General features: G+C 42.8%; 1 protein-coding gene across 1 annotated transcript in view; it reads right to left on the bottom strand.

The window, feature by feature from the left end:
* Positions 1 to 13,206, bottom strand: part of svilc (supervillin c) — a 30,889-nt gene extending 17,683 nt beyond the window's left edge. The window contains exons 1-7 of the mRNA XM_075453584.1: positions 13,114 to 13,206; positions 9,655 to 10,175; positions 4,560 to 4,715; positions 4,265 to 4,438; positions 3,762 to 3,796; positions 2,773 to 2,834; positions 1,352 to 1,497 (exon numbers count right to left, since the gene is read on the bottom strand). Of these exons, the coding sequence (XP_075309699.1) occupies positions 1,352 to 1,497; positions 2,773 to 2,834; positions 3,762 to 3,796; positions 4,265 to 4,438; positions 4,560 to 4,715; positions 9,655 to 9,923 (842 nt within the window). The 5' untranslated portion in view covers positions 9,924 to 10,175; positions 13,114 to 13,206. The remainder of the gene's footprint in view (positions 1 to 1,351; positions 1,498 to 2,772; positions 2,835 to 3,761; positions 3,797 to 4,264; positions 4,439 to 4,559; positions 4,716 to 9,654; positions 10,176 to 13,113) is intronic.
* Positions 13,207 to 15,241: the final 2,035 nt, after the last annotated feature.

The following is a 15,241-nucleotide window of genomic DNA, read 5'->3' as shown; positions in this document are numbered from 1 at the left end:
TTTGTGACAGGCTGCTGGGAACAAAGTGCCTGAAGATCCAATTTAAAATGGCTTCTTTGCCAAATTGTCTGATGTGTGTGGACTCAACACTGGTGCATTCCTTGAGTTAGGAGTCTTTTTTATGCTTGAATGATTCAAAGGTCCGTGTTAACTGGCTTCACAAACAAAAACTACACGCTCCTGTGAAAATGATCATGTAACATGACCGGGCTGAAAACGACTGCATGTCAAACGTGGCCCAAATCAGAGCCGATTTCTTTTTTTAAATGCGACCTCGGTCCATGCAGTCAAATCAGTCAAATTCATGCGACTTCCTTGTTAGGTGGAATTCGTCCTCTCTGAATGAACATGTAAATATATCAAAATGTGCAGAAGTGCACCGGTAACTCTGTTCTAGGTGTTCCCCACTACCTGCTTTTAAGCTGACATCTGCTCATCTGAGAGTACAATGTAATAAAAAAGGATGCAATAATGAAACTATTCAACAGATGTTAAAGCTTAAATTAGGTTTTGTTTTGTCAAATGTCTTCTCAAGTTTTGTGTCCTGACTTTTAGCCAGACAGAACTTATAAGAGAGGGCCGCCATATTCAAGGCATTTTTTTTTTTTTTTTTTTTTGTTTTGTTTTTTTACTTCGGCTCTCCTCAAAGTCCATTCATGCCTTTTCCAACTTGGCAATAAAAGATCAAGCTGTCCAAACAGTCTCATGTGCATCATCCAGGAATATGTTATCAGTCAGAATATGGAACCTTCCCCATGACGGGTTGTTAATTTTGAATACTAATCTGAACGTGTTGGTTTAGTTTATATGATACAGACACATATTAGTAGTTTGCTGTACATAAGACTGTTCCACATCCAATCACATCCCTGTGAAAGTGATAACACAATGCTACTTAAAGGGATAGTTCGCCTCTTTTGACATTAATCTGTATGACATCCCATATTAGTAATATCATTTATGAACATTTTCATACGGTCTACACAGCAGGCAGTGATACGAAGGGAGAGAAAATAGGGCCAAGCGATTGTGAGGTCTGACTTTTTCCTGGAGAACGATTTTGTGATGCAAATGTATTACTCTTTTGAACGCATATTGTTTATAGAAGCAAAACGCTTTATTTTTGTAGCCCCAGCCAACTAGCTGGACTACCTTCATCAACTCCAAAACGAGGCTGGAACTCTGCTCACAGGACGCAGCAGGGGGTAAGTCAAATTTAATAAATGATATTTCTTATATGGGATGTCATACAGCTTCATGTCAAAAGAGGCAAACTATCCCTTTAAGCTCAGTCATAAACATAGTCTTTAGTATAGATGTGCTTTGGTTTGAATAATGCATCTGTCCCCACCTGACTGCCACCATCTCTTCACAGGTGATTGGCTGAGTAAGAAAGCGATGGTCGTTGCCACGGCGCGTCCTGCGTTCATGACACACGCTGGCTGAACGAGGCTTCAGGAGGGCCGAGGCCTCGGGGGCAGCCGTCTTCTCCAGCTCCTACAGATGAGGCAGGGAGTTAATATCAACACCTCAGATGTTGCAGGGCACACACTCAGCTGCAGGTGGACCCCAGCATTCAGCTGACAGCCTCCACCTGCTGAATAAGTAAAGAGGAGGCCACAGAAAATGGCAGTGGAACTCCCCTCCTGATGTTTGCTATTATTTCTGTATGAACAGACGGTGGGAGGGAGGAGAAGTGGTTCGGGTGGCCGGGAATAAAGCAGCAAGCTGTAAGGTGGAGCATCTTGGCTTCTTGCTACACGACAGCTCCACAGGTCACAGTGTAACCAGAGACCTGCCGGCTTTGGTTACCTCCCTGGCCGCCGCCGCCGGGCAGCAGGCTAATTATAACACAGCTGCTGGCTGTTAATGGCACTCCAGAATCTGGCACATTTTCACCCGATGCTTCGGGACTAAAAGCGTTCAGAAGCTGAAATGTTTCATCCTCTTTAAATGCTTCCTCGTAAAGGAAAGCTTATCCATGTTTCTGATCTTATTAATACTTCACTAGGAGGAAAACTTAAACTTAGTCATATTCAAATGGTCTATTAAGACCCATTACCACTGTATTAATATTTCCTCTCAGATGAAAGTCTTTTAAAGATTTGTTATCATTCATTATATCAACCGTTCTGTTATTAGCTATATTTTTAAATGCCTCCTCTTAGAGGAAAGTTTATCCATGTTTGTTAGCTTTTGTTAGTTTACTCAAATTACCTGTTATAGTTATACCAATCCTACTATTAGCTCAATTTACCTGATTGATGTTCTGTATCTGTGTTTGATTTTTTTATGTTTTTATTTCTGTATTTCTGTGTTGTAAAGCACTTTGGATCGCCTTGTTGCTGAAAAGTGCTATATAAATAAATTTCCCTTCACTTCACTTCACTTCTGTGGGAGACAGAAGCATCAGGACTGTTCTCACTGTGCATTTGCCAAACTAAATCTTTTAATATCAGACACATTCAGGAACCAAACTGTGAGTCCGAGTCCAAACGGCACCTGTTTGACCGTCCATTTTCCCTCCACGTGATCAGGTTGAGTTCTGCGCGATCAGCGCTGACTCACCATGAATCTGCGACTGTAAGGTGAGGCTGAGCTGACAGAGCTCTGACAGACAGAGCTTTCTCTGCAGCTGCTCAATATCCTTCCTAAAACCTTATCGCCAACCCATATCAGTGATGCATAATGACTGTGGTGGTTAGACGAGTTTCTGTCGACATCCTGAGAAAATAAGACCCTGTTTAAGTGCAGAGACTCAGAAAGACTCACTTTGAACAAAGACATCTTGGCTGCCACGCTCATTTCGGCTCTGTCGTCTGTTTTCACATCCGCTGCGAGGGAAAAGATGTGAAATGTTAAGTCGTGTGAAAACACTTAAAGGGAACCTTGTGATTTAATTTGCAACAAAGACAGGTGCCGCGGGTGAGGAAACCATTTTTAAACCGATGCTAAATACCAACCCAGACGCAGCCTCTGGTTGTTGTAGGGGCACAAAGTTTAGTTATTTCTATTTCCTGCAGCTTAATGCTCAGACTGCGTACAAACCCTAAGAAGTTAAATGGTTTAGGATCTCGTTAATATCAATACAAATATTTGTACTCGAATCTTTTACTTCTTCTGATTTGCACTGTATTGTACTTCATGTGATACTAAAAAGGGAACTTTCGCACAAGAAGGCTTACAAGAAGGCTTACAAGAAAGCTTACATTTACATTATTGAGTCCTTTTTCCACCACAGACTGCTGCGGAGACTCATTTCAATTATTTAATGGCTTGAAAATAACACTCACAGATGATCAAAATGGAATAAAAGCTACTTGCAGCCTGTTAAACGGTGGCGTACTCAGTGTAAATCTCTGTAGAGACTTTATGGTGTGGTGGGGTCACAGTAGAGTGGGACTGACTTAGTATCACGCCTGTGTGGTTTATGAGACATAAATCTGTCATCACTGATTGTGAGCCTGAAATAAAATGTTTATTCCTTGAGCTGCTGAATAAATATACGGAGACAACTGCAAACCGGAACACACACTGTTTGTTTTGGAAGTTAAGAACACATTACATTTATATTTTTTGCTCTTTATGCTCCTTCTCTCACCCTTTACACCCTGTTTGATATGAGATCTCACATTTCCCTGTTTCAGTCATTCTCACTGTGACGATATTCGGTGACATTTTCCCTTTCTGTGCATTAATGTAACAGCATTAACCCACAGTAGCAGCGCATAATGTTAAAGACACGCAGGAGAAAGCTTTACCTTTCTTGTTCTCCTCTTCCTCTGCATCCAAAAGCCTGGAAGATTTTTTTTAAAAAGGCAGAAGATTATGTTATCAGGTGAAATATCAACAGGGAGCCGACATAAACTTTAATCTTCGGCTTGAGATGCTGCTTCAGTTTGCAGCTGAGACAATCAGGATACTGTGTCAAATTTGCATTCTCTATAAACCGCCACTGTGAGAGGTCACGATGGATGATAAACGCATGCAAACCACACCACTCTTTTTTTTTTTTATATATATGTAAAGCTGCTGCACGTGCCACACCTGAGACAAAGGGTTACAGTTTGCTCTGATGGGAGTGTGAAACATGAGGCACAAACTACCATCAGTGTGAAGTTAGGTAGGAAAAAACACCACGAAATGAAAGTGTTATTCAGCACCAGGCGGTTGTTGACTGTCGTCTCCAACTCAGTGATGCATAAAGTCAGAAACACTGCAAAACAAACCACTGCAAACGGCATTTTGTTTGGTTTTAACCGACCCGCTGCTCTCCTCCATCTCATTGGCTGTGATTGGTTGCGTCCTGAAGCGTTCGCTGGTCTTGCGACCACCGCTTGACCCGCCAGAGAGGTAGCGGCGGGTGCGCCGCCGACCCCCTTCAGAGCCCGGCTTCACAGCCAGGTCCAGAGAGGACGTGGCCCGCCCGGCGTCGGCGCTGTTGGCGTCCACAAACACAGAGCAGGAAGGAGGGGAAAGAGGAGAAGGTGCTGAGACGAAGGGAAATATTCTCAGAAAGAAACACAGGCTGGATCACACGCTCATGCAGATGACCCTACGCTCTCTCGGGCTGTGCTCCACCCTCCGTCTGCTGCAAAAGGGCGCTTCTCAGCTGGCCTACTGACACCCGAGTGTGGAGCTGTGGGGCGTCGAGTCCGAGAGGAACAGGGTGCCCCTCCCCACTCGGTGTGCTGGCAGAGTCCTGGCAACCCTGCCTGGAGGGGGTGGGAATGAGTGGAAGCAGGTGAAGATGCAGGAGAGTAGCATATGGGGGAAAGGGAACTCTCAGAAACAAAGAACTAGCTTAAAACTTTCCACCGAATGCTGCAGAGAACTATGCAACTCCACTGATGAAAGGTGAAATGGATTAGTCGATCTGAGTTAAGGTGCTGCCAGACTTCTCTCTTAAGGTTCACACCAAGACAGCAAGATGCAAGAGAAGAATCAGCCCCTGCTGGGATCCACTGACTCAGACCTCTCAGTTTTATTTAGCAACAAAGGCCACAGAGCAACTGGTGAAGTCAAGGATCTGGCGCTGCTGAGAAGTTGCCAGTGAGGAGAGGAGTTAGAATGGTGATGGTAAAACCTGCCTGGTTAGATTTAAACTGCAACCTATTAAGGTTATATCAACCTATTAAGACCTGGCCCAACATGTGAGCATATGTGAACTAGTTTAGAGGATAACTCAAGTTTTTTTTTTTAACTCAATTAGCTATAAAACAAAAACATGCACATAATAATGCCTATAAATTAATACCAATACATGGACTAAAATTAGGCTAAAATCAAGCTCCAAACACTACTTAAAATCTTACATCAACTAAATACAGGCACAAATATAATAAACAAATAAATATGGAACAAGTGCTAATAGAAGGCTTTTACCACGGAAGCTAATTCCTGAAACTAAAGGAAATAAAACCGTTTTCATGGCTCAGAAGATCCCATCAACATGTCTGTTCTGCCGTCATCTGAGTGGCGATTATTATTATGATGCTTCCCTGTTGCCAAAATACTAACAATCCATTCGTCTATTTAAAGTCGATACCAGCAACGTGTACCGATGTCAAGGTGAAAAAGCTGGAAGCGTGTGACAAGTGTCATCGGGGGTTATGTAGCTGGAATGAGCTTTTATTGGTGTTTGGACAAATTCGGCCCAAAGCACCTGCTCCCCGGGCAAGAAGATACACAGACGTGGGTTTTTTTTCACCCTCACAGGGTTCCATCTATGCTGGTCAGCTATTATTATTGGCTTTGGTTTGACGAAGTGTGTACGTTAATAAAGAGCCCGTCTTACCCTCAATCACAGGTTCCTTCATTTCATCTTAACAGGCGTGTCACTGTAGCTTTACATACTTTTAATGTTGACCAACCCCATTATTTTTCCCAGACTGTACACTGACCCAGCACGTCTTCTATCTGGTTAAAGCGCCTCTCGAAGGGCAGACAAGTTCTCCAGTTAAAACTACTGAAAAGGTCATCATTTGGTACGCAATGGTTTGACTCTAAATATGACTCATTAGCCGCATTTCCACAGAGGAAATGTCATTCTCAAGGGTTTCCTTTAACAGGCCACAACCAAGCAAATCAGAGACACACCCTTGGCATCCATGTGGCATTCATGATGTTCACTACTGGTTCCCACAGTACATCAGCGGGACTTCACTCACATCCATAATTAGGTGTGGTGTGATCTTGGTTTAATGATCTGAATGAGACATAAATCTCTTCTTTCACCACGCATGTAGAGGAACGTCAGGACTTTTATCTGTTTCATTAGACGCCTGTGTGTGTTCAAACATGTACAGAATATTACTCAAGTGAGCCAACCAATAACAGGGTAACTATGTTACTACATCTGGTACATCTGGCTGGAAAAAAATCAAAGTCTTACCAAGTATATTTGTCTCATTTCTAGTCAAAATATCTCATTACACTTAATATCAGACACAACTGCCTAACAAGTTCTATTTCAGCCAGATATAGGGACTTGTACTGATGACAATACATCTTGAATATCTGGTTAAATGAAAAAGTCTTGAAAACAAATTGTTTTGAGTCACATATCATATGAAACAAGCTTTTTTTGTACATTTGAAGAGGTTTTTAAGCTAATTTCAACATCACTTTTATCTAAAAAGTCCTAAATATCACATCTTATTTCAAGAAATCTTGACAAGCCGATTTTCACTAGTTCCATTGGCAGATTTTTTTGCTTATTTCAAGCAAAAACGTCTTTTATTTGTTGTTTTTTTACTTATTTTTGGAGGGGCATTTTTTCCAGTGTGGCTGGTGTGCAGCAGAGCTGGATTTAATCCTTTGGTGGTCATACATCTTTGGAGAGTAGATAAGGGGTTATCTTTAAACGTCTTGGAAGTAAAGTCTCCAAACCAAGTTAAGAGGGACCTTTTCGGTTGTTGTTTGCTGGGGATATCCTTATATGGAAGGAGAGAGGGGAGGTGTATGGCGCGATTATGTGCAGGGCTTTCAATCATGGGACACGAGTCCGACACACAAAATTAGTCTATTTTTTTACTCGATTGATCTGTTAACCAACCATCACTTCATAGTTGGGTTTACACAACAAAATGAGTCAAATTACATCGATATAAAAGACACTTTTATCTTAATTCTTACACTTTTGGGGGAAGATGGATGGATCTTTTGACATGTAGAGGGGACCACGCTCCTCATTTGCTACAGATACTTCTTGGTCAGGGACAGAAAAAGATGTATTTCCTGATCATCTTAATGAGCACTATTTTTCTGGTTAAACAACAGCAAAACATTTGAGTTTAGGCAATAAGATCTCTTGCTTAGGTTAGAAATCTAAACTACTTGGATAGGATTAACAGACATCATGGTTAGGACTAAAATACATAGTTTCTACCATGTGTGGTGTCTTTAACGTAGTCACAGGCTGTTATTTCTTACATGATCAAAATGACCGCTGGCAGAGACCAGAGAAGCAGAGCTTTTAGTCATTCAAGAGAAAAACAATGAATAAAACTCCCATTTTCCTGCTGTTTATCAGTTTTTATAACAGAAGTCGCGTCTGTGAACACGGCCTAATCACGCAATTCACAATGGCATTAATTGGTCCTGCTGGGCACAGCATGTATACATCCTGTTTGCATGCGTGTTCATAAATACTGGTTAGCATTTGGAAACACCAGGGTCAAACATGCATTGAGGAGATGTAATGACGTGGCTCTGTGGGGGCCTCTTTCTGTAGGAAACCAAGCCAGTTCTTAGCTAAAACCAGAGATACAGCATGGCCTCTATGGAATATTTTCTACATCCAGGAGAAGATGCTCGGGAACATTCAGAAGGGTGTAAGCCCATAGCTCAGCACCCTCAGCAACTGTCTGTGCCACATGTACAAAAGTAAAGCCGCGCGCTCACAATACGGCGAGACTGGTTTCCTAAATGACATTTTTAGAAAGTTCAACAGTTTTCGGAGAAGCCAGAGAGTAACAGGTTGTCAATTCTGTCAGATCAAGCCTCAGAAATCCTGTTTGGGTCAGGCTCTATTAAATGTAAATGTACTTTATTTATACAGCCCTTTACAGACGATCCTTACAGTGTACCAAAGTGCTTTACAGAAGGTAATAAATAAAGAGAAGAATAAGTAAAAACAAATAAAAACAATAAAAGAACAGTGAAAGCAATTAAATACAACATAATCGATTAAGATAAAAGTGTCATCATACTACTGGGTATTAAACCTTTAAAAGCAATCCTAAATAAGTAGGTTTTTAGCCCAGATGTGAAGAGGCCCAGGTCAGAAATAAGAGGCAGCTGGACGGGGGGCTTATTCCAGAGCCTGGGGGCAGCTTTGGGAAAAGGCTCGCTCACCCCAGGGTTTGTATTCTGACCTGGGCACTTCCAGCAGAAACTGATCTGTTGACCTCAGAGCTCTACCAGGACTGTTAAAAGCTCAGATAAATACGATGGGGCGAGGCCGTTAAGAGCTTTAAAAACCAACATTAAAAGTTTAAAATCAGTTCTATAAAGGACAGGAAGCCGATGGAGGGAGTTAAGAACAGGAGTGATGTGCACACGTCTGTTGGTGTTGGTTAAAAGACGGGCAGCAGCGTTCTGCACCAGCTGAAGGCGGCTGAGAGAAGACTGGGAGACGCCCACATAAAGAGCATTGTAATAGTCTACCTTGAACTTATTAGGGCATGGATGGCTTTCTCAAGGTCGTGACGACTTAAAAACGTTTTAACTTTGGCCAGGAGACGCAGCTGGAGAAAACTAGTGCTGATTAATTTATTTGTCCGACCTCAGATCAAAGGTCAAAGGTCACTCCCAGATTTCTGACGGTTGAACTAAGCTTTGAAGACAAGGGTTGTGTTCGAAACAGCCTACTACATACTCATCGATCAGACAGTATACAGATCATTTACCCACAATGCATTTCGCTCCTGCCCAAGCCGAAATCAGCCGGCCTGAAACTGATTTCACTTAAGCTCTAGACTCTGTAAACTTTAGCAACATTTGAAACATTTTCAGGTGAGAAAGTAGTCGTTTAGATCCCCAACGTGTTGAAAACCTGACAAAATACCGGCTGTTTACAATTTTGTTCCCACGAATTCGGCGCTACTAAAGCTAGCCGCAGTGAGCAACGCACTTCCGGTTATTTTCACAAAATAAAATACCCGTTGCCTTTTATCATAGGGAAAGCCATTACGATACAATTGGTGCTTTTGTTTTGAAAACAGGAAGTGAACCTACCCTCGTTGTAGCTAGCTTGAAACTGCCGTTTTGACAGGAAATGACGATCGGCGACGTCACGTTACGTTGCATCTTGGGTAGTTTGAGTATGAGTAGTAACCTCATGATGCATACCCAACATTTCGGAGAATCTAGTATGCATCCGGGAACTTAAAAAAAAGTTAAAATTAGTTTGAGTAGTATGAGTAGTAGGAGAAGTATGCGGTTTCGAACACAGCCAAGGTGCCAAAGCCAGCCGTCACAGTATATTATTAAGTTGTAACTACTCTCTGTGGGACTGATTTCAACAACAAACCACCAAAGGTTATTGATGAGGCTTAACTCGTTCAGGTGTGTTACCTCAGAAATCCGTGAATGTTCTTGAATCAAACCCAATTGAGTTGTGGCTGGCCACTGTTTACAGACATTACTCACCTTTTCAGGTGGTTGGGCTCCGGCTCCACTCCGTTTGTGACCTCCTGTGCTCTGCCGTTCACTCTTTCACCGAGGCCCTCCGAGTTAAACACCCCTCCACGGGCCTGAGGCGCTGGCTCCTGTGTCTCTTTCCCGTCCCGCCGCACCCACTTGGAGGGAAGCTCGTCAACGCTGGCAAAGCGTTCAGCCAGTTCTCGCCTCCTCTCAGCCTTGTAGCGGGCGATCCGCTCGGCTCTGGGCTCCAGGACCGGGTTCTCCACGGCGTCCATGTCCCTCAGAAGAACTTAGACACTTATCTGCGCCTGGAACTGTTGCAGCGCGTGAAGGAAGAAAAATCAGACACGTGGGTGTTCGGCCTCCCCTTTTAAGCTACGGCAAAACATGGGTGCCAGATTTTCTTGGAGTACAATTCAGGTTCCATCAGAACGAGAGACTTCTTGCTTTGTTTTGCTCATAGATTCCACTCATCGGGGGGGGGGTTCGGAAACCAGGTCTGTTCCTCGGTGAGTGAGAAGGTTTTCCTGAAAGATATTAAGAAACAGAGTAAAACTGAGAAATCCAGAGAACTGACTGCTTAAAAATGTTTAAGCCGAGAAGAGACACGACAGAGGCTGTTGATCACTAAACGTCCATCAGCTGCGAGTTTTTGAGTGGCAGTTAAGGTTGCCATGGCGATGGCACCTGCAACTTTCCAGATGACCCAAATTTAGTCCAAAACTCTTGATATTGAGAGAGAAACTGTTACTTCTGTTGTGGAGAAAAGGAGTCGAATCCGCGTCGGTCAGCCTTTCATTGGGGAAGTTTATTTGAACAGTCATCACAGCAACGTGCTTACAGAATGTTCACAAATCTCCAACGACCTCATTTTGCAATCTGACTTTATACTGTCTTAAATCATAACAAGCGTGCGTAACCAGGCCCCAATCTTCCTTGGCGGCGCCTCGCTCTCGCCATCATCATAAACAAGCTCATTCTAACCTCCAACAATATTCATATGAACCGAACAACAAAGCACACGATGTAATTAGGCCATGTCATGACATTTCTCTCCCACACTTCCAGTGACATATTTTTTCCACTGTGAACACCAGAGGGCTTTCCTGCACACGTCGACGTGACGTCTGTGTTTATGGCGTAAAGAAATGTGAAAATTACAGCTGGTTTTCACTGAGAGTCTGACTCTTGATTATGCCAATGAGGCAGTTCTGTCATTTGGTGGCTTATGCTTAAAAAAAAGCACAAGTCTGTTGCCTTCAATATTCATTTTGATGGGGGAAAAAAAGTGAGAACTTGTAGCAAAAGCATTCTTTATGGAGGCCTACCTCCTTTCCTGGTTCTCAGGCCGATGTAAGATGACCTGCACCAGTCTGGGGTGCCAGGCAGGACTCTCCCCTTGCACTGAAACTCAACACCACAGGCCTCAGTGGCACACAGCCTGCAGACCTGTTGAAATTTTCCACAAAACTGCAAGTTGCTTAAGCTAAATGATTCCCTGTATTCTACTTCAACTGTTATCCAACAGCCTGCATCGTCCATTTCACTGCTGTAAAGTCAGCACAGAGCAAGTTATCTGGGAAAATTTAATTTGCTACGGTTTCAAATCTGTTTAAACAAACATGTGATGACCTGTTTGAAATATCATGTTCCCAGGCAACACAGACACACTTTACAAACAAGACTTTTTTAATGCCTGTCGCTTGGTGCATGGTTGCCAACAACACTATGAAAACCTGAAGCTATAAACCATTTATAAATAGGGCTAATGCGGCACGATTTGCATTCAACAACTGGCAACTGACCATCGTTGCAAATGAGAGGCGATGCGGCTCATGAATATGTCCAAACATAAATGTGAGTTTGAATATGTGTCTGTGTGTTTTCCAAACTGTGGGTGTCAGCATTCCTGCTGCAGGAAGCACAATGGAGCCGGAACAAAGAGGCGCGAGCCACAGACTTAGTGCACCAGATGGGTTTGCTGCAGAGCTGAATGAAAGTGTTGGCAGCAAAGTCCACAAAGTGAAAGATGCAACTTCTACGTTTATTTGAGCAGTTTCACCGCCACTCTCAGCCGGTACAGTGCATGAATGCAGCTGGGCAAAGATCTTAAAAGTCTGCTGACTCGGACCCGTGAGAAAACAATCAGATTATCCAGATAATTCACGCCACAGAGGCGCACAATTAGCCAAGCTGTGGATGCAGCGATCCTGCAGTGAGACGACCAGCTCAAGGAGTCCCACGTGCACGTGTCCTTTAAACAAAACCCAGGAGAGCTCACCTGTGTGCACAAACCCAGGAGGAGCCAAACAGCCACCGACACCACCCATTTATGTTTTTGTTGGCACACTTTTGGACACAGCAAAAGTCATGTGACAAGCTGGAGGATTGATGATTGGAGGGGGAGAACGCCATTGAGGCTCAGCAGGGATCATGGGCTTCTAATCCAGCAGCACTAGTTAACACAAATTTAAAATACAGCCAATAGATGATTGCAGAGGACCGACTCTCTTCCTCCTGCCAGGGGCCTTTACAGTGCAATGTCCACAAGGTTAAACAAATGGCTACTGAAATGAGTAAATAGATTAGAATCATTTAACTACATTAGACACCTGTGTTTATGAAACAGTCATTAGTTTCTCACTAAACTGACTTTGAAACAAGAGCAGAAATGTCAAAATTAAGCAAAAACATGACCTAACTGTCCACCAGTAGCAGAGTAAACCAGATTAAAAGGTGGGACAGGAATAAGCCTCCAACTAATTACAGCTACCCCGCTGAGCTACCTGCACAAAAACCCGCCCATGGATCTCCAATTCAAGGAGGAATACTGCGCACCGCAAAGAGAGCCCATCATAATAAATCATCAATGTGAATGGGTTCACGGGTCCTGTTGCATTGTCCAGCTGTCAGATTAACGGTGAAGCCTTTAATTTCTGTCTACACCACAGGCATGTGGTGGGAAAGCTGACAGGAAGAGCAGATTTCTCATGCACCCGCCGTAATCCACTCATCAGCTTCCAGTACGATGGAGTCTGTTAACAGTAGACAGGTCTGCTTTCACACTGCGCATATCTCACAAACTACATCAAGCACATCAAACCTGGAAGACCGATGAGATGCTGGGATATTTCCAATTATTCCGTAGTTTCACTCGGTTATGAATTATTCAAACTAATTTTCAGTTTAAAAAAAAAACAGCAAACAGGCAAAACATGTTATGTTTCACATATATAATAAGCTTTAGTAATAATAAAGAAGATAATCTACAGGCTCACTGTGCCGCTCAGTGCGCAACGCGACCTTTAGCAGGTCAGACCAACAGGTGAGGGATTTTAACAGGTAACTTCAGGCGGAAAAGTCGAATTCGCTCCGAGCCGACGTCTGCCTCCGACTAAATGCGCGTTGTTTGGTGGAATAAATGCAGAATGAACAGCTACATGCGTGTTTGAATCATGTACTTACACGCACAGCGCGTCGTGTGCCTTCCTCTGCCGGCGGTCCCTCCCCACTGATCCTTCCCCGCCGTGAGTCGCTCCAAATGTAGTCACAGCCGCAGCTGTGCGCGGCTCTCCGTATTAAGGGGGTGAGAGTATAAATAGACGCTCAAACCGAGGGACGCCCCTTGTACCCTGCAGGAGTGTGTCAGCTTCTCCCATCAAGCTGTTTTTTTTTTTGCTCGGTTGTTGCATTTGTGAGGCTATGACTCTACTTCAGGATTACTTCTTGCCATCTTTATCCTCAAACACAGAGTTTTCTCGTTATGGACGTCAGCCAAAGCCTCAGCTGATGGGGAAGTGCCAAAACTTTGAAGGCTCATAACCAAAAAGGCTGGAGTGTTGTGCAGAAAAAGCAAAAGTTAAGGAATTTAAACTCCAAAAATGTTGAGACGCTGCGTAAAATATTAAGTAAGAGCAGAATGTAATTATTTGCAAACGTCATAAACTAATATTTTATTCACAATTGAACATGGAAAACATGTCAAATGTTGAGCTCATCTGGAACTTGATGGCTGCAAATTATGGAAAAGGGCAACAAAAGGCTGGAAAAGTGAGTGGTACAAAAAACAAACAAGTGCAGGAGCATGTTGCCTCTAATTAGGCTCATTAGCATCGGATCAGTAACATGATTAAGTACAAAAAGAGCACCTAAGAGAGGCAGAGCCTCGGAGAAGTAAAGTTGAATCTACAAATTATGGAGCAATTTCAGAATAATGTTCCCCAGCAATAAAATTGGGAAGACTTCAAGTATGCCATCATCTGGAGACATCTCTGCATGCAAGAGACACGTCCAAAAGTTGATATTGGAAGCCGATGATCTTCAGGCGCCTCAGGCTGCTCTGCATTAAAAAACAAACGTGATTGTGACATGGAAATCACTGCATGGGCTCAGGAACACTTCCAGAAATCATCGTCTCTGAACACGGCTCACCGTGCCATCCAAGGTCAAAGCTCTGTCACGGAAAGAAGAAGCCACGTGTGAACATGATCCAGAAACACTGCCGTCCTCTCTGAACCAAAGCTCATTTAAAATGGACAAACTGGGAAACTGTTCTGTGGTCAGATGATTAACCAAGAGTCCATCAATGCTTAAAGGTATTCACAGTTTTTCTTCCTTTTATGTGTTCTATTGCAAATCAAATATTAGTTTATGAGGTTTACAAATCATTGCATTCTGCTCTTATTTACATTTTACTCAGCATCTCAACATTTTTGGAACCAGGGTTGGAGTTTAAACTCTTTTAAACTTATCTGCATTGCACAGCATTGAAGGATGCAGTTTTCTGGGTATGTAATAAAGCCCACATGCATTTTCTTACATAATTATTTGCAGTTATTATGTCTGTGTCTGAGTCGCCTTTTAATTTAGAGTGAACTGAACCTTTAAAACAGGACAAACAGGAGCGTTCCAGAATCCAGCGTTAAGAATCAAACCTGCGAATATCTGGGGACCTGCGGGGGCTAAAGACTCATCCTGATGAGCCCAAGCTGTGCACTACTGTGCACGGTATAAGAACTATTAAAGGTTTAAGGCCAGAACCTGAACTGTTTTTCTCAACTTTTTATAGGAAAATGGCAAAAGTAGCAGAGACATAACAATTAAAACATGTATTTTAATGTAAATAAACAGAATTAAGTGCAAAAGTAAACTAAAATACTTTGAATTTTTCTTTTATTCTGTTTTTTTTTTCTATATTTAATCTATTTGCCTCTATTTCTAATAATGCCTGTAGTGTAAAAGCGGTCACTCCTGCCCTTCCACTTTAAACGGGAAGATTTGGACCCACGATAAACGTGTTCATTCCTCACATTAACAGAGCAGCCGCCCTGCTCCATGGCAGAAATGTACCCACAGCGCCCCCTTCCTTCACACTGTGAAGCTGCAAATTCACGACACAATTAACAATTCAACACACTGATGTGAAAGACATTTATGGAAATGATCTGGTATGAACAGCATAACTCAGGTAGAAAAATATCATGTGCAATCTGTTAATACAAACATAAATACAGGTGTAATCCGGACGGACGACACCATAAATATCTTCAAAAATAAAATAAAACACATCAAATAAAATAGTGTTGCACTTCCT

The sequence above is a fragment of the Odontesthes bonariensis genome, chromosome 21, assembly GCF_027942865.1.
Source record: "Odontesthes bonariensis isolate fOdoBon6 chromosome 21, fOdoBon6.hap1, whole genome shotgun sequence".
Classification (NCBI taxonomy): Eukaryota; Metazoa; Chordata; class Actinopteri; order Atheriniformes; family Atherinopsidae; genus Odontesthes; species Odontesthes bonariensis.
Note: the sequence above shows the minus strand (reverse complement) of the source record. Positions and strands in the feature narration are given on the sequence as shown.